The sequence below is a fragment of the Triturus cristatus genome, chromosome 9 (genome assembly GCF_964204655.1).
Source record: "Triturus cristatus chromosome 9, aTriCri1.1, whole genome shotgun sequence".
NCBI lineage: Eukaryota > Metazoa > Chordata > Amphibia > Caudata > Salamandridae > Triturus > Triturus cristatus.
In genome coordinates this window covers 694,500,139-694,527,537 of record NC_140592.1, presented here as the reverse complement: position 1 = coordinate 694,527,537, position 27,399 = coordinate 694,500,139, and the positions used below count along the sequence as shown (strand labels likewise).

General features: G+C 45.0%; 1 protein-coding gene across 3 annotated transcripts in view; it reads left to right on the top strand.

The window, feature by feature from the left end:
• The window catches only part of LOC146798519 (ephrin type-A receptor 4-B-like), a 239,340-nt gene that overhangs the window by 189,693 nt on the left and 22,248 nt on the right, over positions 1-27,399 (top strand). For all 3 annotated transcript variants that reach the window (XM_085625810.1, XM_085625812.1, XM_085625811.1), the window contains 3 exons: positions 73-153; positions 21,111-21,203; positions 21,615-21,736. In XM_085625810.1, the coding sequence (XP_085481936.1) occupies positions 73-153; positions 21,111-21,203; positions 21,615-21,736 (296 nt within the window). The remainder of the gene's footprint in view (positions 1-72; positions 154-21,110; positions 21,204-21,614; positions 21,737-27,399) is intronic.

Below are 27,399 nucleotides of genomic sequence, written 5' to 3'. Positions count from 1 at the left end.
AAACCAAGCCCAGAAAGGAATGCATCTGATCATGTCTCACACTAAACTGATACATACATGTTTATGTTGCAGGGGAGTTTGGCTCAGTCTACGAGGGCTTTATGATGCAGCCAGGTTCACAGGATGTCGTGGTGGCAGTTAAGACCATGAACGGTGGGTACAGGGTGATACCCAGGCATCTGGGGTATATGTGCATGGAGGAGATTTGCTACTAGCTCACAGCTGAAATAAAATGTTAAAAGCTCAATTTCCCAGTCAGTGCACCAGTAATGAGTTGTTGCACTTATCGGGTGTAGTCATATTACTTCTAACTTTGATGATATTTCGTTCCTAGGATAGTGTGTCTTTCTAATAGATCTAGACTGGTGCTTGGGTTTAATGGTCAGGGTTTTAAAATACTTTTTTTGCCAAAGGAACCAATGGCTTCCAAGTCCTGCGTTGCAGGACCAATATACATCTTTAAGAGTGAATAGTTTCAGATGAGTGGAAGACTGACAGCAGAGGATTAAAAACTGTAACTTGCAGTTCCAGAACCATTTCTCTTCTCAATTCTGCCCTTTATCACTGCCGATCAAGTTTTACCCCTCCATCCACACTCGCTCTTTAACCCACCTTGTCTCTTATCCAAACTCTGCCCCTCATACACTCATTTGTCCCTCTTCCACCTTTAAACAAAAAAATATTTCTCATTTAAATGAAGACATACAAATAAAACAACAAAAACCAAATTTCATACGATATAAATTATACATTGCAAAGATGAATTCCTTCAAAAAATTGTCCAGTTATCATAAATCATAAACAAACACAATCTCTAATTCCAAATTAAACTCAACGAAAAGAAGGAAGGGGTTATTAACGATCACAGTGATTGTGGGATATCATTATACAGTATCACATATGTGATGCTGCATCAAGCAATTACAATCAGAGAATGGAGAGATCTGACATTTCTGCTTTGTCCTGTGTGTGTAATAGTTGGTGGGATAGGCCCTTAAGTCTGAGCTGCGATGTAGCTATTGTACAAACTCCAGAGGTTTATCGGGCGGCTCCTTGGGGGGAGCAGTTCACTATACGCTTCTGTTTGTGATTACAAAATACCATCTCTTTTGACCATTGGGAAAGAGAGGGTGGGGGACCACGTGACCAATGCATAGCTACTACTCTTTTCGCGACCAATAGACCCATGTCAACCAGACGTCTGAGATTTTTCCTAAATTTTTTAGAGTAGCCCATTATGGCTAATAGCGGGTCAGGGCATATCTTTGGTGATTTCACCTAATTTAGCGAATACTTGTGACCAAAAACAAGCAATAGGAGGACAAAGCCATGCTAAATGTATGAAGTCTGCTTCACCCGCTCTGCATCTCTCGCAGTTATTTGTTTCACGCAGTCCAAATCTGTGCAATCGGACAGGCGTGTGGTAAATTCGGTTGAGGAATTTGAATTGTATGAGGCGGTGTCTACCATTAAGGGAAATGCGCTTAGTCGACTCACAGCAATATCGCCACATGTCATCATCTATAGTAAGTACCAGGTCAGTCTGCCAGTCTAATCTAGCTTTGATGTAGTGATTGCGACATAATTCCTGTGTCTTCCTATATATATGTGAGACCAGTCTGTTTGGGGAGTCGGTGCGAAGCATGGTAGAGAAAGGGAGAACCTCTGGAGGTTCTAGCAGCTCATCCCCTAGCAGAGTGTGCAGTGCACTTCTAGCTCTAAAATAATGGAATAGCGTTAGTGGGGTAGGCGGTGGTTCATTCGGCACCAGCTCATTCCAATCTTTCCCCTGCCTGTCACGGAAAAAGGAGCCGATGGTGTCTATTCCTAGTGTATGCAGGGCCTTTACAATTTTGTGTGTGGTGAGGATTGGGAGCCGTGTGCACAATGTAATGGGGGTAAGGGGTTGTATAGTATGGAAAGTGCTTGGCGATTGAGGAGGATTTGCCAAGCATGCGTAGAAGCATTGATTGAATCAAGAACTCCGGTGTTGCGAAGTGCACCACGGAACAGTGCAGTCGCCAAATGGGCAGGAGACAGCGTGTCTCTTTCTATGTGTAGGTGAGGGGGGGGGGCTTGTTAATGCAACCAATTGTAGGCGTGAGCGGCATGGGTGGCCCGATAGTAGAGATCCAAGTCTGGGGCGCCTAGCCCTCCCATTGAGTATGGGAGAGTAAGGAGTTTCCAACTGGCATGTGGCTGTTTATCGGCATAGGCCAACTTTATTTGCAACGTTTTAAGGTGTTTGAAGAAGTGTGAAATAGGAAAAGGAATCTGGGGAGGACCACCATTTTCATGATGGAGATTCTGCCTAGTAGTGAGAGGGGGAGGCGAACCCATCTAGTAATGTCGACTTCTAATTTAGCAATGGCTCTACCATAATTTTCCTTGAACACTTGTTCGGAGTTTGTGTGTATCTGGATTTCCAGGTATCGTACCGGGTCTGTGGACCACATCATGGGAAAGTCTAGGTCTTCAGGAATCATCACAGGGGTGAGAGGAAATATGATGGATTTCGCCCAGTTAATTTTCAATCCTGAAAATTCTCCAAATGTCACCACTTACCGTAGTACTAGGGACAAGTTCTGGGCTGGGTCTCAGACATATAGGAGAGTGTCATCTGTATAGGATGAAACTATAAGGTTATATCCAGGAAATCGACCCCATTTATGGTATTCTCGTAGCGTGCAGGCCAACGGCTCTGCAACAAGGGTGAACAAGAGCGGAGAAAGCGGGCAGCCCTGCGGCAAAGGAGCGGTAACTGCGTTACCTACCCGCACTCTGGCTGCAGGGGCTGTGTAAAGGGTGGTGACCAGGCGTATGAAGAGGGGTCCTAGTCCCATGTGCTCTAGAATGAGTAACATGAACTTCCACTCTAACGAGTCGAATGCTTTTTCAGCATCTAAGAAGATCGCTGCAACTTTAGTGTCCTGCTTAGTGTGTTGAATTGCTCCGAATACAGTGCAAAGGTTGTGTGTAAGTGTGCATCCCGGGACGAATCCAGACTGTTCTGACCCAACAAGAGAGGGCATAAGGGGGGGCCAGGCACTTTGCTAATATTTTAGCGAAAGGTTTTGTGTCCACATTCAGTAGAGAAAGTGGTCGATAAGAGGAGCAATCATGGGGGGATTTCCCGGGTTTAAGTATAACAACCAGGAGGGCCTCTCACATCGTGGGGGCATAGAGCCACATTAAGCCATCTCTTCAAACAGTGTTATTAAGTAGGGGGTAAGTAAATCTTTGAATTCTTTATAGAACCCCACCGTTAGTCCATCCTGTCCTGGAGCTTCTTCGGAGCGCATTGTAGTCAGGGCATCATGAATCTCCCACGTCTCAAGTGGTCTCATCAAATATGCTCAGTGTTCATCTAATAACCAGGGTAGTTTTATATATTTGAGATATGTCAACATGTCAGAATCATTGTCATGGGACCTTGATTTGTACAAGTCTGCATAATAAGTCCTAAAACATTCAGCGACTTTCTCAGGGTCAACAATCCGCTTATCCATGTCCAAAGCAATTTCTATGGTCTGGGTAGCAGTTCGGCACCCCTTCATAAGGTTCACCAGGACAGCGCCAGGACGCTCACCCTCACCGTACGTTCTTGCTACAGCATACTTACCCAGGCCGCGTCGCCGGACCTCCCTGGTCTGCGCCAGGCCTATGTGCTGCCGTTGTCTGCTGGCGCTGGTCGGTTCCCTCCCTCTGCAGGACCAGGCCCCTCTTACTGCCAACGAATGCCACAAACCCTGAGACACCGCTTCATACCTGCAGTCTTCTGGCGCCAAGGTCGCCCTCGCGGCGGCACACGGCCGGGAGGGATCCGGCGGGGGAGCCTGATGGGATGTCCTAGTGCGCTTCCAGGCGTCGGATGATCATTGAGTTCCTGTGCCAAATTCGCCTGCTGGACTTGGAACTTCACCTGCACACACATTAACGGTAAGCCGTTGCAGGTGGAGCTGCAGGGATTAGCGGACTCCTGTGCTGAGCCTCCCAGAGCGCTGCGCCCCTGGTACCCTGTCTACAAAGCCTCCCTGTCTGCTCTACTTGTGCCCGCAGCTGAAGTGCCTTGCTCCTTTGGCCTGAAAGTGCCTCCTCTATTTGACAGCTGCGACTGTCTGCGGGCCTGGGGATCTCTCGTAGCCAGAGATCTAACCTGCGCCCTTACTGCAGTGAACAAGAGGGGACGCCACTACCCCATCGGGAGAGGACTGCCTCAGTCGGGGCCTCCTGCCCTGTGGGGGGGACCTGCTGGCAAGGTAGAGGCCCTGGCAAGGCCTTAAGTGCCGGGGCAGTGCACGCCCCTCAGCTCTGGATTGAGAACAGGTGTAATCACCCCCCCCAAATCTGTGGTATATCAGGCAATGTGCGAACTAGGACCAGAAGATCTTGTAAAAACTGCGGGCAATCATGATTAGGGCCATACACATTAATCAATATACATTCCATGCCTCTCCCCTTACATTTGGATATGACATATCTACCGTCAACGTCAGTATATAATTCCTCTAGAGTGAGTTGGGCCTTGGGGTCAATCCAGGTTAGGACTCCCCGTGCATGTGTGGTGAAGCCCGCAGCATGAAAAGTGCCTCGTGTCCTACCTCGGGTCAGCAAAATATTTGCTACTGGAAGATGCGTTTCCTATTGTAACGCTACATCGATATTATGTATAGTGAGGTACGACATAACCTTTCTAATTTAACGTTTGTCATTAAGTTCCCTGATATTCCAGGTCAAGAGCCTCAACCTATCTTCCATGCTTTATGGGAAACAGAAAAGAAAATCTCAGCTATGGTGTCCGGTCGTTCTCTGACTATAATGCTTACGTCCAGGTCTCGGCGTCTTGCACTGCTCATTATGTTTACAGTATACAGAAGTAGCATTGTGATTCAATAAAAAACCCAAACCAATAAATCAAACACAAAATCTAAAAAAAAAAACACCCCCCCATGCCATGCTAACCCAATTTGAGCACAGTCAGTGTCCCCCCTCCCCTTCACTTCCACTTAAACAAAAGTGGCAAACAGCCATGTAGTGTGTAACACACGGAGGCGGATGTTGCCTAAGCACTACGAATAACCATCAGCATTAAACCACACTATCATGAACGTGTCGAAACAATCTGACCTATTTGAGGAAATAATAACACTGGCAAGTAATTAAGCAGAGAAATGCAGTCAACCATAAGTAATTAGGGGAGATGGCCGCACAGAACAGGACCTGCATAAACACTAAAGTCTATATTGGTTATACACACTGAAAGGGAACATCCCCCCAACTATATAAAGTCCACAAATACTTGCGAGAGTTCTGGGCAGCTGCAGGGCTCCGCAGGCTCTAAAGGGTGCCAGAACATTGACAACACCGCCGGTTTGAATTCCAGTGAAACAAAAGACATATAGTAAGTGTCAACTTGTCGGACCCCAGGAGAGGCCCCTTTCTGGACTGATGTCTTAGTCATTGTCATATAAGCGGCCCTCCGGTGGACCATCTGCCGTGTCGGGTACTCCCTCCTCCACCGTATCTCGTTTCGCCTGTTTGGAGAATTCCTTGAGTGCCTTCTGCAGTGTTTTTGGGTCTGAGACAATTCTGGATGAGCATTCCAGGGTAACTCTTAATCTGGCCAGATATAACATGGCATAGGTGATGTTTTGATCCCGGAGTTGCCGTTTGAGGGTATTAAATTGACGTCTCGCTTCCTGTACTTTTACTGTAAAATCTGGGTAGAGCGATATCGCTGAGCCCTCGTATTGAAGCACACCCAATTCTCTGGCACGTCGCAGGGCCGAGTCCCTATCCCGGTAGTTCAGCAATTTGGCTATCATTGGGCGTGGAGGCGCACATGAGGGCGGGTGCGGTCCCAGCGAGCGGTGGGCTCTTTCGACCACAAACATATCCTAGAAGGTATCGCGGCCCAGTAAGGGGATTAGGAGTTATTCTATGAAATGTTCTGCATTGCCGATTGAGGTGGACTCCGGAAGGCCCGTGATACGAATGTTGCTCCGTCAGGAACAGGCCTCCAAATTCTCTACCTTGTCATGAAGCGACGTGAGAGCCTTGGCCATTTGTTTTTGTATTGAGTCTGTTTTGGACTGGGCCTCCTCAACCTCCATGATTCTGCGCTCTGACATATCTGTCTGTTCCGCCTGCTTATCTAGCCGCTCTGACGGTCATTTTTAACCTACAGACACATTAACATGCGTTACAAGGTCTACACTCCTGTCTTGTTCACGAATTGTAAAACTCAAAGACTTTGTTTACTTCGCGACTGCACTTTTCCAACTATAGTCTTTTCTCCATTACGTTTGTTAACCGGCATCTAGCGCCAGCACGGTAACGGAGAACACGCGTTGACCTCGCGTTTCCCTACTTAATAATATGGGCTCCCGGCGCGCCCTTTCCATTCGCTTGTGCAGCAGAAGCAGAGACTCAGGGTAAGCAATTTCAATCTCCCAAGCAGACATTGGGGCTTTGTATACTGTCCGCGATACCCTGACCTGCCCTTTGTGGCTCCCTATTCTAGTGCGAATTGTCCGCATTTGTTATATAACATGCTGTGTCAGTTCCCGATACTTTGTTTCGATCTAGTGCCCTTCATTTTTACTTTTTACTTTCTTCGTGATCCTACTGGATTCACGCACAGGACAGAGATGTCTCACCGCAACCCTTCCTAGAATAGCTTTAAGTTTTAGAGCAATTCTGTTGACATTTGGTATCTAGCTAATTTTTCGATTGTTCACTTGCAGGGTCCCCTCTCTCCATTCAACCGATTTTTTATTTTCCTCTTTCTAGATTTGTTCCCTGATGGTGAACTAGCGGTGTTTAATTCTCAGCAGTTCAACCGTCCAAATCACCTGGATTTATTTCCCGGCATTGCTGTTCATTGAAGTTTAAGACACAACCCGAAAGAATTGCGGTCTACGGTAAATTATTTTCGCTTACTATAGGAGCGACCACTTTTTGAACTAATTACCTTGGTTCTGTGTTTTGAACCACCTAATTTCATTTTAAGTGTCCACCACTCTCTATGACCGTTTGTTACCGCCGAGGAGTTTGAACCCCTCTCTCTCTGACGACCTTCGGACGTCTTAGAGGCCTGTCCTCCGACAGACATGGTAACTTTTGTTGATATTTTAATTTATTTTAGTTCCCCTGAATAAGAGATCGATGAGTCTTATACTCATTCAATTTTTGTTTCTTCAGGTGCCCGTGCTCCTTTTTTGTTTACCCCAGTCCTGATGAAGACCCCACTTCGTAAGGTTGCACCAAACACCTACAACACTCAAGGGGTCGAAACGTCGACTCAACATCTTTGGCCAATATCATCAACAGTACAGGATGCACTGTGATCGTCTTTATATGGCATTACTCAGAATTGTGGATATTGTGACTATGATTTAATCCGTGTATAATATACGGCAGAGACTCAAGTATGCAGATCAATTTGATTGTAATTTAGTATATTTACCACTGTGTTCACTTCCTTTCAAATTCCGCACTAATTCACTCACTCTCCTATCCCTCTCTTTGGGCACGTGTTTTACTTTTACAAATTGTTGCTTAAATTGTTGACTCCATTTGAAACATCTTAACTTATTCAATGTGATTAAATGGCATTCGAACTTCTTTGAGCCATTTGGTCGACTGTGTTTTTTAATGTTTTTTTTTTTTTTAATGTTTTGTTTTGAATGATCTGTATGCTGGGACCACTTTTCTCCATACTGTTCTCTACCCAGGTCCCAGTGACTTCATATGGGTTGACCCTTTACGTTTACTATCTAGCCGCTCTGTCATCTTGTCCATACGAAAGACCAGAGAGTCAATTTTCCCATCAATCACTGACAGACTTTTCTGTAACGCTGCAAACATTTTTTTGACTTCACCTGGTTCGTCCTCCGAGTTATCTGCTTGGGCGTTGAATAGGCCCCCCCGTCTCTCCAGTTCTAGTTTGCTTTGCGTCAAACTGGAGTTTCGTCTGCGTTTTATCAACCTTGCCCATGATGCAGACCGATTGGGAGGAAGTAGCGTTGCCGTTGGAATGGTGTTAGCGGGGTATGGCAAATCGGCGCAATAGCAGTCCACGGCGCCTAGGTTTACTATTCACATGTCGGCTGGTTTCAGCGGTCTGGTTACAGAATTCCCACCTAGGATAGACCTTTTATTGAGGTATGTGAAGTTGCGTGGCAGGTGAGAAAAATGGCGACTGGGTCTAGATGGATAAGCCCTCCCCTTGGGGGCTAGGAGCCCAGCACAGTGTGGCCAGCAATATCTGTGAAGTCTCCTCCCAGTGGCCGTACCCCCAGTGGGCCGCCATGCTCAGGAATCAGACTCCGCAGCCAAAGATGGATCTGCTCTGTGATACAGGTGAGGAAAGTGGGAACCCCTCCGCAGGAGAGGAACTGGAATGGTAGGGTTCATTAAGGTCCTCAGCCACTGGGTCCTAAAAGGGTGTATATCTCCACTTAGGCCTCAATTACATACATATGATGCAAGAGGCCCAGTAGTACAAGGCGCCAGGCCAGGCAACTCACTGGCATCTCAAACTTGACCCCCCAGGCCTCCCTCAGCAGCCGGGCGTGCACTGCCCCGGCACTTCAGGCCATGCCAGGACCTCCACCTTGCCAGCGGGTCCCCCCTACAGGGTAGGAGGCCCCGACTGAGGCAGTCCTCTCCCGATGGGGTAGTGGCATCCCCTCTTGTTCACTGCAGTAAGGGCGCAGGTTAGATCTCTGGCTGCGAGAGATCCCCAGGCCCGCAGACAGTCGCAGCTGTCAAATAGAGGAGGCACTTTCAGGCCAAAGGAGCAAGGCGCTTCAGCTGCGGGGCGCAAGTAGAGCAGACAGGGAGGCATTGTCGACGGTACCAGGGGCGCAGCGCTCTGGGAGGTTCAGCACAGGAGTCCGCCAATCCCTGCAGCTCCACCTGCAACGACTTACCGTTAATGTGTGTGCAGGTGAAGTTCCAAGTCCAGCAGGCGAATTTGGTGCAGGAACTCAATGATCATCAGACGCCTGGAAGCGCACTAGGCCATCCCACCAGGCTCCCCCGCCGGATCCCTCCCGGCCGTGAGCCGCCGCGGGGGCCGACCTTGGTGCCAGAAGACCGCAGGTATGAAGCGGTGTCTCAGGGTTTGTGGCATTCGTTGGCAGTAAGAGGGGCCCGGTCCTGCAGAGGGAGGGAACCAACCAGCGCCAGCAGACTACCGCAGCACATAGGCCCGGCGCAGACCACGGAGCTCCGGCGATCCGGCAGCCGCTCTTCTCCACTGTGAAGGCCCGCAGTGTGTTGTAGCCGCTTCGGTGCAGTCTCTGCCTCAGGAAGGATATTGGCAGAGAGGTGGTGTCCAGCAGTGCTCGAATCTGTGAAGAATGTATGGGCAGCGGTACTGATTATTAGGATAACGGACGTGTGGTGCTGATGGCTTGTGGAGCTCTTCTGTTACGTGGCCATCTTGCGCTGTGGCAAGCTCCGCCCCCCCTCTTCCATCTTTCATGTACACTCACACATAACCACAATCTCTCTTCATCCACATTCTCTAAACCCCATTCACCCTCAACCTGTATCTTTTTTCCTCCTATTCACCCAATCAACTCAAAAATCCATATTCACAAAATCCATGCCCACATATTTGTAGCCACATCTATTCCGGCCTCGCACCCCCCACTCACACTTCACATAATCTTTCACAAACCCATGACTCTTGTACTTTTCCAATATACACCCTCATGCTCACTCTTACTATTCGCAAAATCAAAAAACAAATCAAGATTCAACATTTATCTGAAAACTAAACAAAAATAAGACGGTTTAAAAATCAATGCATATTAACTCCATAACTGCCTTATCAACGTATATAAACTCAAAAGCTACCCATAGACCTAAAAGGATAGGGTACGTAATAATCAAAAGGCAACAAGGTTCCTTATAGGTTTCAGTTATTGAGAAGAATCAGTATCAATAGTTGATTGCCAATTAATCAGAACACACCTAAATGTAGAAATCAGTGTTTGGAAACCTGAACATTTTACAGTAATCCTTTATGTAGAATACATTATTAAGGAACTTAAAATCCATACAAAATGCTCTACAATGGGTTGCAGTGGTGCTCAGTGAAATAATGTGATTATCATCCAAAATAACTTTAGTTGGTCTAAGTTAGACCATAATAGTGCATAATAAGATATTTATATACATCATTCAATCAATTAAAACAGAATGCATCAGCATTTTTAAGATAAAATCAGTAAAAGACCGACCATAAGTTAATGCATCAATTTATAGATCAGAAGTTAAAACCTAAGCTATATATAGTTAGAAAACAGAATTAATATATTGTGCAAATGAGCCAAAAATATAAACCATCCAGGCAATTCAGGCAAAACAGTACATACTTAATAGTTTCTCATTAAAACAATGACTAGAAAGCAGCAAATCACAATAAAGTGCATTGCATTCAGAGCCAGCTTTCCCAGCAGGCATAGGGTGATTATAAAAAGTGTCAAGCAACAACAAATTGCATAGAGCATAACATATCAGGCTGACCCTAGTCCCATACAGAGGTGTGAAATTTAACAAAATATCTACTGTCCATGGGGCAGGTTCCTTCATAAAACTACCTGTCCTGTAAAAAACATAAACTTGTCCCTTTGGTGCCACATAGTTCAGCTATAAATTATGGCAAAAATACCAAAATGCCCAAAATTTGGAAAATACCAACAATTCCAAACTGTTAAAGGGTATCTATTTAAACGCCTGTTCTATTCCAAAGCATGAAATATGTAGCCTTCTGGATATGGAAAGGCCTGATATCTGTTTGATAACGGAATCTTGGCTCCACGAACATGCTTCCTCTGATGTGATAAATGCCTTCCGTCCACAATATAACAAAACCAGAGTAGATAGAAATGTTAGAAGAGGGGGAGGTCTTCTCATAGCCACAGTCGCAGGCCTGGAAATCACCCCCTTGGAATCTATGAGCTCAGAGGAACTGGAACTTAAGATAGATGGGCTATGCAAGGGCACCTGGAGAGGAGTCTTAATATATAGACCTCCTGGGCCTAGAAAGGATTTTACGCATAGTCTGCTCAAGATAATCGCCCCTCATGTCCTTGCCGCAGAGAATTTCTTTTTAATAGGAGACTTTAATCACCATGCAGAAATGTTATCAGACCCAGCTACAAACAAATTGATCACTAGTATGGGTACTCTGGGGTTAGTCCAAATGGTGAATGGCTCCACACACTCTGCGGTACATACTTTGGACCTTTTGTTTTCCAACTCTAAAGACATCTTGGTTGAACCTCTGCTCCCACTCTTGTGGACAGATCACGGTCTATTGAAATTTACAGTCCCAGTGCATATTATTAAAAATGAGACTGGAAAGGAAACTTTATGGAGAAGTTCTTGGCGGAAAGTCATTTCCTCTTCATACTTGGCACACTTTAAGTTTCCTCTGGGGGAGCCTCCTCTCACAGACCATAAGGTCAGTATAGATCAGGCAGCCACCTCCTTTGAGGATGCAATGACTACAACATTAAACATGGTTGCCCCTCTCACTAAGGTTACACTTAAACTGAGATCGGCACCTTGGTTTAATGAACAACTAAAAACAGAAAAACTGTTATGTAGGATTGCAGAACGGAAATGGTGGAAAAGTAAAAATCAGATGGATCACAAAAAATATAAATGTATCCATCGCAGCTATATGGCAAATATCAGTTAAACCAAACAACTGTTTCTCCTACATCGGATTGAAAAGGCAGCCAATTCCAATAAGGAACTTTAACAAATCTTAAAAGAATTTTCGACTATCCCTATCCAGACTGGTGCCCCTGTCTCACAGGACTGAACGGACTCCCTTTCTGACTTTTTTGATGACAAGATCTTTGTAATACATCGCTCTTTTCTGTCTTCTGAATTTCTAACCACTCTGGGAGAGGACGTTATCGACTCTACTAGCCCTCCTCCTCTACTGGTGGATTTTTCCCAGTTTAATTCAGAGGATGTGGAAATGGCCATGTCGAAAATCAAATGTGGCTCACCAGTGGACCTGATGCCGCCCCGCTTTCTCTCCACCATTGCCCCTTTGCTTCTTGATAACCTTACTGACCTATTTAATAGATCACTGTTACAATCAACGGTTCCTGTGATATGGAAGGCTGCTAGAGTCAGGCCAATCCTAAAAAAACCTTCTGCAGACCCTAAAATTCTGACCATCGTCTGATTTCGCTACTTCCCTATTTTGGGAAGGTGCTTCAGTCTTTAATCAACAGACAACTTGTAAGCCATCTTGAAAGCAATGGCCTATTGGATCCATCACAGTCGGGTTTTAGGGCTGCGCACAGCACTGAAACAGCGCTGGTGGAAGCCGTGGACAATTTCAGACTGGCACTGGATAAGGGACAATCATCTATCCTTGTACTGTTAGATTTATCGGCTGCCTTCGAAAGCTTTCTGGAACAACGGCTCTGGGAGGTTGGTGTCAGAGGGAGGGCTTTGAAGTGGCTTAAGATTTATTTAACCGATCGAGCCACTGCAGTCCAGATCGGTAACATGGTTTCATGCAGTCGACCAGTAAGGATGGGAGTATCTCAGGGCTCAATTTTGAGCCTAATGCTTTTCAACCTTTATGTAATCCCACTGGCCAGGGTGATCAGATCATATGGTTTTGATTTAGTGTCATACGCTGATGACACTCAGATTCTGATCACCCTCGGTCCTGACCCCATGGATACAAAAACACGTTTTACTAACTGCATGCTGCACGTCGACAGATGGATGAGCACTACTCATCTGCAACTTAACGGTAACAAGACCGAGGTGATAGTCTTTGGGAAGGCACATTAGCACTGGTCAAAAGACTGGTGGCCTGCCAAACTGGGCCCCTGTCCAATTCCTAGTCATGTAGTGCGCAATCTTGGTATTCTAATTGATGACCAACTAACAATGAAGAACCAGGTTAACCAAACGATAGGCACCTGCTTTGGCATCATGTGCTGTTTGCGCAAAATCTTTTAAATGAATCCCGATAGAAGCAAGGAAACCTCTAGTACAAGGACTGATCATCAGCCGGATGGATTATGGGAATGCCTTGCTGACACCAATAAATGAAGATCTGCTGTCCAGGCTACAGGTTCTGCAAAATACCGCGGCCAGTCTAGTGTTGAATCTCCCGTCTAGATCACCCTCAGCACCAAGCTTAAAACTCCTTCACTGGCTTGCTGTAAGGAAGAGAACCAGGTTTAAGACTCTCTGCCTAGCACACAAGATTATGTACGGTAGTTGCCCCAGCTACTTGGCAAAGAGACTCAGCTGCTACCAGCCTCGCAGGACATTAAGGTCCAGTAATACATTTCTACTTACCCCTCTCAGAGTCCATACTGCTAAAAATGGCGAAAAATAATTTTCCTTCTTGGCGCCCACCCTTTGAAATTAATTGCCCCCCCCACTTAGGCACTGCCACTGATCTCAACTGCTTCCGTAGGGAGTTAAAAAACATGGCTGTTCGATCACTAAACTAGCAAGATCTTCTCTCTAGCCGTAAAGTCAGAGTTGTCCATCAGCGCCATGAGACCTTTGGGTGATATGTGAGCTCAATAAATATCCCTGATTTGATTTGATTTGATTTGGCACAATCTCATTATATAAACGTTTTGATATTAGCCTTTCTGGTTATGCAGGGCATCATTCTATAGTAGGTTGCGAATTCTAGCAATTTCCTTATTTTGCCACCTTCCCGCAGACCTACATACTGGGAATGGAGGTAGTGTTGACCAATAGTTCCATTGTTAGAGTGCCCTTTTGAGCTGTGCAAACCAACTAAATTGCATGTTTTAGAGGTTTTTGTCAGCTTTTCTCTAATCTTTTCCCATACTGAGAAAGGTTGGAAATTTACTCCTGACAATGGCAGTAGTAAAACTTCGTCCAGGGTTGGGAAAAAAGTGGTTGAAAGGAAAGTGAACTTGTAAACGCTAAACATATTTTCACATGAGCAAATCTACACCTGCAAGTTTTGCTCGTGTAAATAAGCAGTTCACTAACATTTTCTAGGAGTACGATTTCCTGGCCTACTTCTGTAAATTCTTGTGAATATATTAAAGCCTTAAATCTGCACTAATGCAAGGACATATAACGTGGATGTAATTTAGTTACTTTCTTTAAGAATTGAGCCACTAATTTGGTCTGGAGTCAACCAAGACCTTTTGTTTTTAAAATTCTATCTATCTATCCATCCATCAACTAGCTTCTGCTGTTTCACAAGGAGCATATTGGCACACAAAGTAGTTTTGTTCATTGGCAACGTGTGTTTTTGAGACCACAAAATATTATTGCTTTTGCCAATGTTTGTTATAATGGTGATGGTTTTATAGCTCCCACAAAGTTTTACAAAAACCATATCAAAACAAGAAACGCATTGACAAAACCAAAAAGGCTGACCACCAATATCAGACCTATTGGCGTTGCCTATGCTTGTTTATTTTCCCATTATCTTGTTGAATCTGGTTTTACTGATTTTCCGTGATGAATATTTGTTTGGCATACTAGCCTGCGTCAACACATTTTACTAAATGATGCTCAAAGAAATGTTACCTACAATTTCGCAGTAGTTTAGCAAAACCTTTTTTTCTTTCCGAGTTGCATTTTTTTGGTGAACATTTTATTTTGAAAACAAAGTATCATCAATCTTGCTTTCAAGCTTCTGCATATATTTGCATCTAATTGGAGAGCATTCTGGGAGCATTGTATGTAGCCTCATATTGTTAAACTTTGGAAACGCATGTACACATTTTTACACTGGAACCTTTGTCAGTAGTGCAGTCGGAGCTTACAACATTTCCTTAGAGCGCTCAACCTAATAAGAAAGGCTTTACGTTAATGAACCATAAATACAACTTTGAACAGCATTAACATATGTACACAGATATTAATTTAACTAACTGCAGTCAATGCCTTGCCCTGATACATAATGTGGTACTGTAAATTGGCAGCCAAAGGGTTTATGCTGCAAGGTCTTGAACCTACTTGTCCCAAGGCCAACATAAACATGAAAACCTGTTGTCCTTGACCCCAAACTAGGAGTTGAGCTATAGGAATTCCACAACCCTGACCAATTACAAGAGTGTGTGATTTTTCATATCTAGGGGTGACCTTTGTTACAAAGAGCTGCTGGTTATCTTGCATGTCACACAGGTGTCTCCGTTATAACCAATTTGTAGAGGCGGTTTTTGAACTGTTCAGAAAGGTGAGAACAGGGCCGTACTGGGAACCAAAACCGGCCCTGGCAAAGTGCTCGACAGGCCCCCCCGGGGGGTTGGGGGTGCAGCCGAGCTCTTTGGCAGGGCTGGTTTTCGGCCGATTTTGTTACAGGGCCGATTTTGCAGCATAGCTGCAAAAACGGCCCTGTAACAAAAACGGCCCTAAGTGCCCAAAACCAACCCCCCCGTGCGGCCCACCCGGGGATTGCCCGGTGCCCGCTATGGCCAGTCCGGCCCTGGGTGAGAAACAATCTTGTGTTGCCTATCCTCAAAATGTACAAACGCAATTGTGTTCCAGTTTTATTTTATGGAGCGGCTATCTGGGGTTATCAAAAATGTGCAAAAATGAAAGGAACTAGACAAATGCATGGGTGCGGAGACAGCGGTCTTCCAGGCGCGGGGTTGCCCTCAGAAGCACCGGAAAATCTGGTCAGGATGGGCAACGTACCGGGGCATAGACCTTCCCCCTCTTCCTTCACAAACCCCTTAACAGGCAGTTCTCATTGGATGTTATGGGCCATAATGTTCTGTATATTGTTTTCTCTATTCGGGCATACTTTGATATCTAAACATGCCCGCCAAGGTGGGTGGGGTGGGAAAGTCTGCGCAAAGTTTTGGTTTTCATTGTTGTTATATATGCAAACTGTACCCAATGATGTTTCCATGCTTGGTACTTTGTCATTATCCTGTCCCAAAATGGTTTATGTCGGGCAACTGCCCAAGTCATACTATAAAAAACTCAATAAAATATGTTTAAAAAAAGAAAATGTGCAAAAATGCAAAAGGATTAAAATTGTTTTCATGGGCATCTGCTAGGACTCCCACCATCTTGTCTGCACTTCTGCATACATATGGTGTTGGGGATCTCGTATATTGAGGATTCCGTCAAGTTACCAAAGCTCCTTCTCTGCATCTTTGTTTGGGCAAATGAACCGGCCAATTTAAACTGTATGGTTATTACTGACTGCTTAAAATGCAAGCGAGGCTATAAAATCAAATGGCTAAGTTATATTAAGAATACTGCGGAAGAATTGGGTAGACTCGAATTGTTCACTTCTCCATACTTGATAGTAAGGGCGATGCTGAACAGGCCAAAAACGTTTTTGTGTTGTGTCATACGGCAAACCACGAAGAGGAAGAATATAAAAACACAGTCAGGGATTATGTAATGATCCAAACTTGTGATGGCATGGAGCTCTATTTATATTTTGTCAAATAAAAAACTTGGGAACGATTACTACTAACAAATTTCCTGCTAAGCACTATTAGGAGTCAGTTGTGTTTCCCCATTGGCCAATATGATTCAGCGTCTATTTTAATTTGCCCCTGTGATGAGGTTTCTAATTAGACTCTGACACATTTTATGTTTTTCTGTAAATTTTGTGTCTTTTAGGAATACAATTGTAATACCGATTTTACAATTAAATGTTTTTATCAGCACAGACCTGCAGTCGGTAGCTATTTAAAAAGTGCCATTCATTTGCACAAATTCATGGATTCTTTGACATTTCGCATGAGAATGTTTTTGACCTTTTTATGATTATACACAATAATGTTTTTCTTTTATGGGCATTATATACTTCTGTAGCTATTTGCTTTTTTAATGAGATTTTAGGGTTGACGTATTTTTGTGATTTGTATTCCTGTGAAGTTCTTTTATAGAATTTTTGTAGAATCCAAAATAAAGATTTCATTGATTGATTGATAGTACAGTACTCGATGATAGATATGACCCGTGGCAGTTTTGGCTTATGTGAGTGTAAGAGCGTCAAGCAGTAAAAGGGAATTATTAGGCAGCCTGTATAAACTAATCAAACCAAATCAGGTGTTTGTTAAGCGTGACTACTCACCCGTAAGGGTCTCAAGGCGCTGGGGGTGTAGGGGGGGGGAGGGGTTCGCAGGTTCCAGTCCATCAAGGAGGGGGTCTGTTGAAGAGCCAGGTTTTGAGGTTTCTTGCGAAGATGGGGAGCGATGTTATTTGTCTGAGGTGGAGCGGAAGGTCGTTCCAGGCTCTGGCCACGCGGAAGGAGAAGGAGCGGCCTCTCGATCTGGTCTTTCTGGTGTGGGTGACCACGGCGTAGGAGAGCTGGGCTGATCGTACGGTCCTTTGGGGTGCGTGGAATTTGAGTTGGCTATTCAGGTATGCTGGTCCGGTGTCGTGGAGGGCCTTCTGAGCGTGGGTTAGCATCTTGAAGGTGACTCTAGCTTCGATGGGGAGCCAGTGGAGTGTGTGCATGTGCTGGGAGATGTGGCAGTGTCTTGGCAGGTTGAGGACCAGTCTTGCGGCGGCGTTTTGGATGTTCTGTAGCTTGCGGTTGAGGATTTTGTTTATTCCGGCATAGAGTGCGTTGCCGTAGTCGAGCCTGCTGGTGACCAGGGCATGAGTGACGGTCTTTCTGTGTTCGAGGGGGATCCATTTGAAGGTCTTACGTAGGAGGCGGAGTGTGTGGAAGCAGGAGGACAAGACGGAGTTGATCTGGCGGTCCATTTTGAGTTCTCAGTCCAGGATGATTCTCAGGTTGTGTGTGTGGTCCGTGGGGGTGGGCGGGCTTCCGAGGGTGGGGGGCCACGAGGTGTCGTTCCAGGCATCTGGGTTTGGGCCCATGATGACTACTTCCGTTTTGTTAGTGTTTAGTTGTAGGCAGCTGTTTTTCATCCATTTGGCGACGGCTTCCATGCCTTCTCGAAAGTTGTGTCTGGCGGTGTTGGGTTCATTGGATAGGGAGAGGATGATTAGGATGTCGTCTGCGTATGACACAGTGTTGAGTCCGTAGGTTCTGACGATGGGGGCAAGCGGAGCCATGTAGACCTTGAAGAGCGTAGGGCTGAGGGAGGACCCCTGGGGGACTCCGCAGGTGGTAGGTGTAGGGTCAGAGAGGAAAGGGGGAGTCTGACCCGCTGCGTTCTGCCGGAGAGGAAGGAGCGGATCCAGTCGAGGGCCTTGTCTTGGATCCCTGCGTCATGGAGTCTGCGTATTAGGGTGCGGTGAGAGATTGTGTTGAACGCCGCTGAGAGGTCGAGGAGGATGAGGGCTGCTGTTTCTCCTTTGTCCAGTAAGGTACGGATGTCATCTGTTGCGGCGAGGAGGGCGGTTTCCGTACTGTGTTTTTTTCTGAAGCTGGATTGGGAGGAGTCGAGGATGTTGTGCCCTTCGAGGAATGTGGCGAGTTGGCTGTTGATGGCTTTCTCGATGACTTTCGCTGGGAACGGGAGCAGGGAGATGGGTCTGTAGTTTATGAGGTCGGTGGGGTCTGCCGAGGGTTTCTTCAGGAGGGTTTTGATCTCTGTGTGTTTCCAGTTATCAGGGAACGAGGCGGTTGCCAGGGAGAGGTTGATGGTGTGGCAGAGCATGGGTGCGATGGTGTCGGCGGCTCTGTTGAAAATGTGGTGGGGGCAGGGGTCCGTTGGGGCCCCGGAGTGGATTGACTTCATCGTCTTCAGTGTGTCTTCGGTGGTGAGGGCTGTCCAGTTGTCGATCGCTGGCTTCAGGGTGTTGGGGTGGTTGGTGAGGGTTCAGTGTGTTGGTTGTCTTCGTCGAAGTTGTCGTAGATGCTCTTGATTTTGTGTGGTGGAAAAATGTGCTGACTTTGTCGCAGAGGTCTTGTGAGGGAGGAATGTCGGTGGACTAGCTGGTGGGTTGGGCGAACTCCTTGATGATGTTGAAGAGTTCTTTGCTGTTGTGTGCATGAGTGGAGATTCTGTCTTCAATTGCTTTTTTCCTCGTTTTTCTGATGAGTTGGTGGTGGGCGTTGGTGGCGGCTCTGAAGTTGTTGTGGGCTTCTGTGGATTTGATATTCCTCCAGGCTTTTTCGAGGCGGCGGCAAGTGCGTCTGGACTCTCGAAGTTCGGTGGTGAACCATCTAGCTTTCTTGGCGTGGGTGTTGTTGTTTTTCTTGAGGGGGACTATGTTGTTGGCGCTGTCGGAGATCCATCTGTGCATGGTTCAGGTTGCGGTGTTGGCGTTGTCGTTTTCCACAATGGTTGGGGTGGAGTTGCTGAGTGATGAGGTTAGCTGGTCATCGGTGATTCTGGTCCAGTTTCTTCGTGGGAGCAGCTGCTGGTGTCTGTGGATGGTTGGTGTTCTGAAGGTGAAGTGGATGCATCACTGGTCAGTCCATGGGAGTTTGGTGGTGTGGCTGAAGGTGATGGAGTTTCCTGTTGTGAAGAGGGGGTCGAGGGTGTGTCCTGCTGAGTGCGTGGGTTCGTCATGATCTGGCTGAGTCCAATGTTGTGGAGGTTGTCCAGGAGGGATGTCGTGCTGGGGTCCAGTTGGTTGTCGAGGTGGAAGTTGAGTTCTCCCAGTAGGGTGTAGTTGGTGGATGCTATGGCATGCGGGGAGATGATGTCCGTGATGGAGTTGGCGAAACGTCCGCGGGGTCCAGGGGGTCGGTAGATGAGGGTTCCTCGGAGGGTGGAAGTAGGGATGGACAGTATCTTGAAATGAAGGTTTTCCATCAGGTCAAACTACAATCAACCATCTGACTGCTGAGTGTTATGGTATAGGAAGGGGTATTAAAAGTTCCTCATTAAATAGCATGTTAACAGACTTAAATCTCAACACTTTATTATCTTGATTTTATGTTGAGAGCAACTCACTGTAAATCTATATTTTGCTATCCATCCACGAAGCGGTTTACCATCTTATCAGGGGTAGTAAGTGCTGTATAAATACCCATTCAATACCTTGACTGGCAGAGTGTTATGAGAGCACTCACTATTGTCTCACGGAAAAAAATGAAGAGCCAAAGCATTATTTTCAGGTTCATTGACACTCAAAACTGTGGCAGTCTGAAATTCTGAATGTTATATCTCAAGTTTAAAATGTTTGATGCTGAGGAAGTCTGTTGGGAAAGAAAGTCAGATGGCAGGATTATAAATAAGGCTCCTGGTTTTCTGTATTGGCTGATTTTTCCTGATAAATGCTGTCTGAAGCAATATATTTCCCTGCCTGTCTTTATTTTTCAAAACCGGAAGATACAGACATCTGATCCTATTTTGATGTCTCTCCAAGGTGTCACTCATGACGGGCATGCCAGAAGCTCTCTATTGATTGCCTGTGGATTTATTAAAAAGAAAATGTCCTCATCAAATCTAGAAAACTACCATTACTGTGATAATATTAACATTGTTGGTGGTTGTGAGTGTGTTGGTTTGTTATATTTGGCTACTTAACTCACTAAAACCTTACAAGCATTGAATGTGAGCCTACATTATTCAGTTACAAAAATGTGGAAATATATTGGTTGCAACCATAAAAAAATAGGAATAAACACCAATTAAATGAGAACAAATAGATACGAATAAATGCACAAGAATGTGTCAAAACTATCAATAACAGAGAACGAAATCCCTAACTATAAAGAGTTCACAGTCAGTGATGAGGTCACTTAAAAGTACTTAATCTCAACAGTCAGTGGTAGGAGCAATGTGATATTCTGAATGTCACCCTCTTATCCAGATACATTTCTATTGGTGTGCTTCTTATGAATGTCTATTACTCAGAGTGTCTTTTGTGCGGCTGGGAGGATGGAATGGTTTAACATTAGAACAATTCAGAGCCATTGCTAGAGAACTTGTAAATATTTGTCAGCCAATAGCTGGCTTTTATATTGTGCCACCCTTACACCAGTCCACCCACCCAGCTGGAAAATTGTCGGGCCGAGGTAATGCTGACCTTTAGTTTATATTTCACAAAACTGAACTGAGAATAATTTGTGTGTAACTCGCTCAGATTCACTCTTTTTACCCACGCCACAGTCTCCCCCAGCCATTGGCTTTAAGGGCCCTGAGCAGCAACTGATAACCGTGTGTTAGATTTGGAACATGCAACTTAAAATGTATTGTTTTTGCTTCAAGATGGGATGTGCACGGCGGAAGAAATGGGGTCCTTCTTGAGCGAAGCAGCACTCATGAAGAGCTTTGATCATCCAAATGTTCTTCAACTCTTGGGTAAGCCCAACTCTAGTCGAAAAAGATTGTCAGTACTCTGATGCAAAAACAGAAACAGGGAGACCTTTGGAAAGGAGATTGTTGAGTTGTGAAACAGAAGAGAAGTAAAGAGACAATTGGTAAGTGAGGAATCGAGAAGTCAATGGATTGTTCTATAGAGGGAGACATTAGAGGGGGTAGGGAAAGGAAAGTGTGTGAGATGGTGTTAAATAGAGATAAGAGATGTGAAATAGTGGAAAGAGAAAAATGAAAGGGATGGAGTTGAAGAGAAAAGTAAGAATGAGTTGTGTAGTGAGCAGTTGGTGAGATGGAGTGTGGGCTGAAGTGTGGAGAACATGTGAAGTGAGACATAATGATGGGACGCGATGGAGTAATACTTTGCACTGAGGGACATGCATTATTTCTGTCTAGGGGTTTCCTTCAGGGACGCCTGTGAGCAGAGGTTTCCGATGCCAATGCTCATCCTTCCCTTCATGAGGCATGGAGATCTGCGCTCCTTCCTGCTGGGGACACAGCACCAGGCGGTGCCAATGGTAAGGCTTAGTATCCACCACTATTTTAAACACCTGATTTTTCCCTCAGTTCTTAATATTTTCACCCAAGAATCCAGCCGACGCAACCTGGGACTTCTCATGACATAGACATTTATTTTTCATCTTGACTCTGACAGCAGCCTGCGTGATACAGCATCTGCATAACTGTCCCTTTAGCCTCGGTGTGTCAGACGTTAGTCTACATGTGGGACCAATTTATGAAATAGTCTCAAGAGGACCATTTGTGTCATTGTATTGAAGTGGATATCCTCAAATAAGGCATGGTTTGCCACAGGTGGACCAACGTAACCGAGTCTTCTTTATACCTATACCGCATATCCCAGAATCTGTGCCAGATAAGGAATTGCCCATGTTGATGGTCTGCAGCCTTTTGTTGGTATAGGAGGCTGCATGCATAAGTATAAAAACTATTACTTCCGTGTAATGCATATCACTAACGACTATAGGTCTTATCACCTCTGCCATGTATCAGATACAAGCCAGAAGTCCAAGTCACTCACACTTCAAGACATAAAAACTTGCAGCACATCATTTTCTTATATTCGATTCCAAAGGATGAAACATAATGGCTCAGCTCACACACACTGCACACACAGCACAATGCAATGCAATACTTCTCTCTTTCCAAGAATTTCAAAAATACAGAAACAGGTCATACTACTGCACACTGATACACCCCATTAAATCCATGGAACCAAAGGAGAGACTGCATGGCAGTGCTCCCTCACACGCAGAGCATATAAGATATTTTGTGCATAACATACAAAACCACTCTTTGATAAACATGAGTAATGACTAAGACAATATTGTCACTGAATCTTGATGCTCCACAATGAGTCAAGGCCCACTCACTATGCAACCACCTCCAGCACAGCAGGTCTCGATGTTCTCTCTCGATGTCTTCAATGAACTCATACAAAACAAAAACACAATGTAGTCACAGAATAAGTGGCGGCTTATGGTAGGCATAAGTGGTGAGGCAAACAATTAAATCATTTTGACCCACTGATAGGCACTGTGGGAATTTGAGAATGCCTTTAGGGTTAACGCCGAAGCTCTCAATCATGGCTCGTTATTAACAGTCTTTTTAAAGGACCTGACTGAAGGCTCTAGAGGTGAGGCTGAAGGCAGTGCAAGTTTCTCACAGTACCTTTCAGTGGGTTAGAACAATAAAAATGAAATATGTAGTTACCCACTGACTCACCTCCTCTGGTCTTCCTCGGTGTTCTTCAGTCCGTTGGGAGCACGAGGTCAGAGCCAACACTCTTGACCAATCCAGACAATGTCCTCATGCTGCTGATAATATTAAGCAGCATCAAAGAAGCACCAAGATTGGTTGGAGTGGGCTGGCTCAACGCTCCCTCCGGCACTAAGACATCTAGGGTTTGTGCGGTTTAAAGTGCGTTTGTCAGGCTGGCCGTCACAAGACAGACATCAAAATTACATGCATACTTTAAACTGGAGTGGACACCACTCCTCCCCTGCTGCCAGTCAGCAGCAGTGCCCTCAAAGATGACTGGGGCTGGAGCAGTGAAAAATAAAATGGTAATAAATTAAAAAAAAATACCATTTATTTTTCCACTTTTCAGCATTTTAATCAGTGGGGCGACACTCCCCCGCATATAATGGAGGCGCTACAACTGCACATAATACCTAACCCCACAACAGACCAACAGACCATGACCCACTCATCCCGCAACCTCATTTAGCAAAGGGATCCTCAACACTGTGCCGAAACATACACACACAGCACACACACACACCAAAATAGTACACCACAACATAATTAATGCAGCTTCCCAGCCAAATAAAGCAAATTCAAATCAACAAAATCACATAACAATAACTTCTTTCCACCCATAATAAGGGAACCCCTAAAATATTTAAGGAAAGGTTCTCCAGTAATGGGCCTTTGCTGAAACGTTAAAAGAAATCACAAATTCATTCAAATATCCAACTAAGCGTCATACAAACAAGCAAAGTGTGTCAACAGATTATCCACATAATCCACCAAACAGTCAGAAATCCCTCAAATATGTGTTATGCAAAGCGGCACTCCTTTGGATCAGCAGGGCAGCCGCAGCTCTATGATGCTGCAGCAACAGTATTTTATGGTGTAGAATGCCTCAGACACAGCAATGTGGTGTGACTAACCACAAACATCCTCCTTGAACATTCCCTCTGGTCCGAAACCTCCTCAGCAATTCGGGTAAACATAGAGGCATAGGCTGTTGTACACAAAGTCCTTTTTGCCATATTATAGCCACATAAATTTAGGGGCTTAGCTTCAGGGGTGAGGATATTGGAAGTGTGACACCCCACAAATAAATTCATTCTTAGATTGGAAGTTGGATCAGAGGGCCCTACGTCAAGTCTGCTATGTCTCTGTAGGCATTTCTCATCATGCTCATCTCACTTAAAGAAGAGTTTTTCATGTATTTATTTTTTGAATTGGGATCTTAAATATATTTAAGCATAAACTACGACCGACCCGTTTAATTGTGATGTGTGCGGTAACTGCTGCTATTGCGCACATCGCAATAAGGAGTTTTGAGATAAATATCGGGAAGTTAAACCTGCTGAAATTTATGTGGGGACTAATGCCCCGCACTTACCCGATCATGCACATTTTGGTGCAGTAAGCAGTTAGTCCTCCAAAAAATTTAATATGGTAGTACTTATAGCAAGCAATAAATTCCAACTCAGTGGAGTCACATTTTATCAGGTTCAATAAATATCACACCAATTTCCCGGGCCACTCATAATGAGGGCCAGAGTGACTGATAGCACATCCACACCCATTGAAGTAGTGCTTGAATAGGCGCAAATGTACTACTTTTTGAAATTCACAAACATTGGCAGTAGAAGCTTTGAATTGTGCCAGTCTCAGGTTTTCAGGAATACTGCTAGCAATATCATGTAATAGTTCGGTCCTGTGACCTTTTTGGATCTACTATTTTCAAAATGCAGAATGTACAAACATTATATTTTCTCACTGGGATAGGTCGATTTGCAATTGTGCTTTTTTTCTCCACAGGGAAAAACATTTTTCGTGTGCTGAAACCCCTTTCCCAACACAAAATTTGGGCAAGCTCTCTTTCCCATTCCGCACTAGAAGCCAATTTACTCCAGCACTTTGTTTTAACAAATCCCTGGCAATTTCAAAGGTGGGAAATCATCAGGGAGGAGTTTGGAAATACCCACAAACAAATGTGGGTGGGCATTCACAAACTCTCCAGGCAGGTCATAGATGATCACCCCACTACACACTCCTTGCATGGGGTTTACTGCTGCATGATCGTTGTGCTGTACCACCATGCAGCAGTAAATGCTGAGTACCATTTGGTGGATGCTTGACAGGTGTACATTTTCAGCCGTAAATTATGATTTGTAAATTGGTCCCACAATGTCAATACATTATTGTATTGTATTGCAATTGCATTTGTATAGCGCTTGCTATCCCTGACAAGGCGTCGAAGCGCCAAAGCACTTTTCGGCGAGTAGCACGCTACTCCAGGACCCATAGAGGATTAGTGTTGAATTAGTATAGTGAAACATGCAAGTAAATTTTAAGTGGTGGATATGTTAGTCAGTTATTTGCATTCGGAAGGATAGCAGAAGGATAGAAGTGGAAAAAAAGTTTATATTATGGGATGGAAGAGCGCATTGTAAACATCAGTGCCTATTTTGCCTGTTTTTTTTTGAGTGGGGGTGTGGAGTGTGACATGGGACAGAAGGCAAAAAAGCACAACAGCGCTCTTATAACATTTGTGCTTAATATTGCGGAGATAGACTGTTACCTAAAACAATCCCTTGAAAATGTTATGATGCTAGCCCCTTACTGCATTGAGTATGTTGCAGCAAGACAGTCCAAGCCTCTCCAAGAAGGCTTGGAAGGGCTTATTTGGGCCAGTGCATACCGGTGGAGCCCACCGGCGCTCATTTTGGGAACTGACACTTATTTTTCCTCATCAGAATGGAGAGAAAGATAGGAAAATGCATGAAAGAGAAAGACAGAAAACTGTAACAAAGGGAGAAAGCAGGAACCTGCAGGAGTGAGACAAAGGGACAGGGAGTGTCTGGTAGTGGATTAAAGAGGAATGCAGTGGATTCCAGACTGTGCAGCTGTGGTATTCAGCATGTCGGTGCCGGCCACAGAATTAAGAGCAGAGCTTTATGCACCGGCACCTATTCTTCTACTAATTAAGCACTGATGTTTGGGTTTTTCCAACAACAAAATCTGAACAAATGTGGGCCTTTACAATAATAAAGCCTCATGTCTGTTAAAAAACAGTCGGAAATCTGCACTTACAATTTTCTGACCTCTTAATCGTGCTGTGCTCCATTTGAGATATCGCCCCTCCACCCTACCACCCAGCGCTTTGTTTGTTGTGAAATTTGAGATCCACCCCCACCCAAATCTCACTTACTAAGCTACGCCTCTGTCTAAAGTCACTAGGAAAATTCTCAGCTTCTACTATTTGGTAAATCCATAATCTCTTTCTTGAATGTCATCAGTCATTGGAAACATCCTTGCATCTGCCAGTCGGAGAATAATCCTAAAAACACACAACCACATCCGCGGCCCTGAAAACGGGAACACACACAGCACAAGAATTACCCCTGGGCACACTGTAAGCACATTAGTACCACATACATGCACACATGGAGCACATGCCTACAGTCTCTCAAGTCTCCAAAAATGTGCATACAACATCTCATGCCACTGACAACAAAACTCTACCCCACACAGTCACTTGAATGCAAGGAACCCAGTGCAAACATGTCCTGTCAACACAGCTGCACCAGAAAAATTGTAGGTGGAACTGTTGCCAAATGAAATATTCCCAAACGCAGACTCCACTCAACAGGGCCACTGTCCCCTAAAGACCATTGCAGCTCCTTGCTTGACTGCTCTAGCAAACCACTTCATAGCTTCAGCTTGGTTCTATATTTTTCTTTCTGGGACACACCTCCTCCTCAGCCATTTTCTTCTATAGACCACAGAATTTTCCACTCTAGACATTTTTCCCGGGCAGCTCTCTGGCACCTGGACACCTTTCTCTTCAGTCCGGCAGATCACTCTCTTACAACAAATACAGCAGCTAAGCTGCATGCACAATGATCATGAGTGGATTGTACAACGGCACTGTATTGATCTAGAATGCTGACTAACTCTAGGAGCTTCTAATGGCGCCACACTGGTGAGTCGTGCGATCTGCTTCTCACTTGCTAAAGATCATTTCGCCATGATATCTTTTCTACCATTTCAAATCATCACGGATGTTACAATGATGAAAATCTTTGCGTACAGGTACAAAAATGGGTTCTTTATTGTTTGTGTTGCAGGAATCAGGTACTTAGTCAGTGCTTGACTGTAAATCAAAATCATCAATGGCAAAAATGTGGAATCATTTCCACACTGTAGGTGTCTGTGAGTTGATTGGAGCTGAGCGGGCAATCGTGCGTTCATGCTTGTATAATGGTGCTGTGTACGACTCTGAAAGTCCTGAATCCTACCGGGGAAATGCCAGAGTGACTGAATGGCCAATCCTGCCCAGTACATAGGTACCACGTAACAAGCTCCACCAGGAGCTACAGGACCTACCAGCTAATCCCTTCTTCTGAGACACCCCAACAAC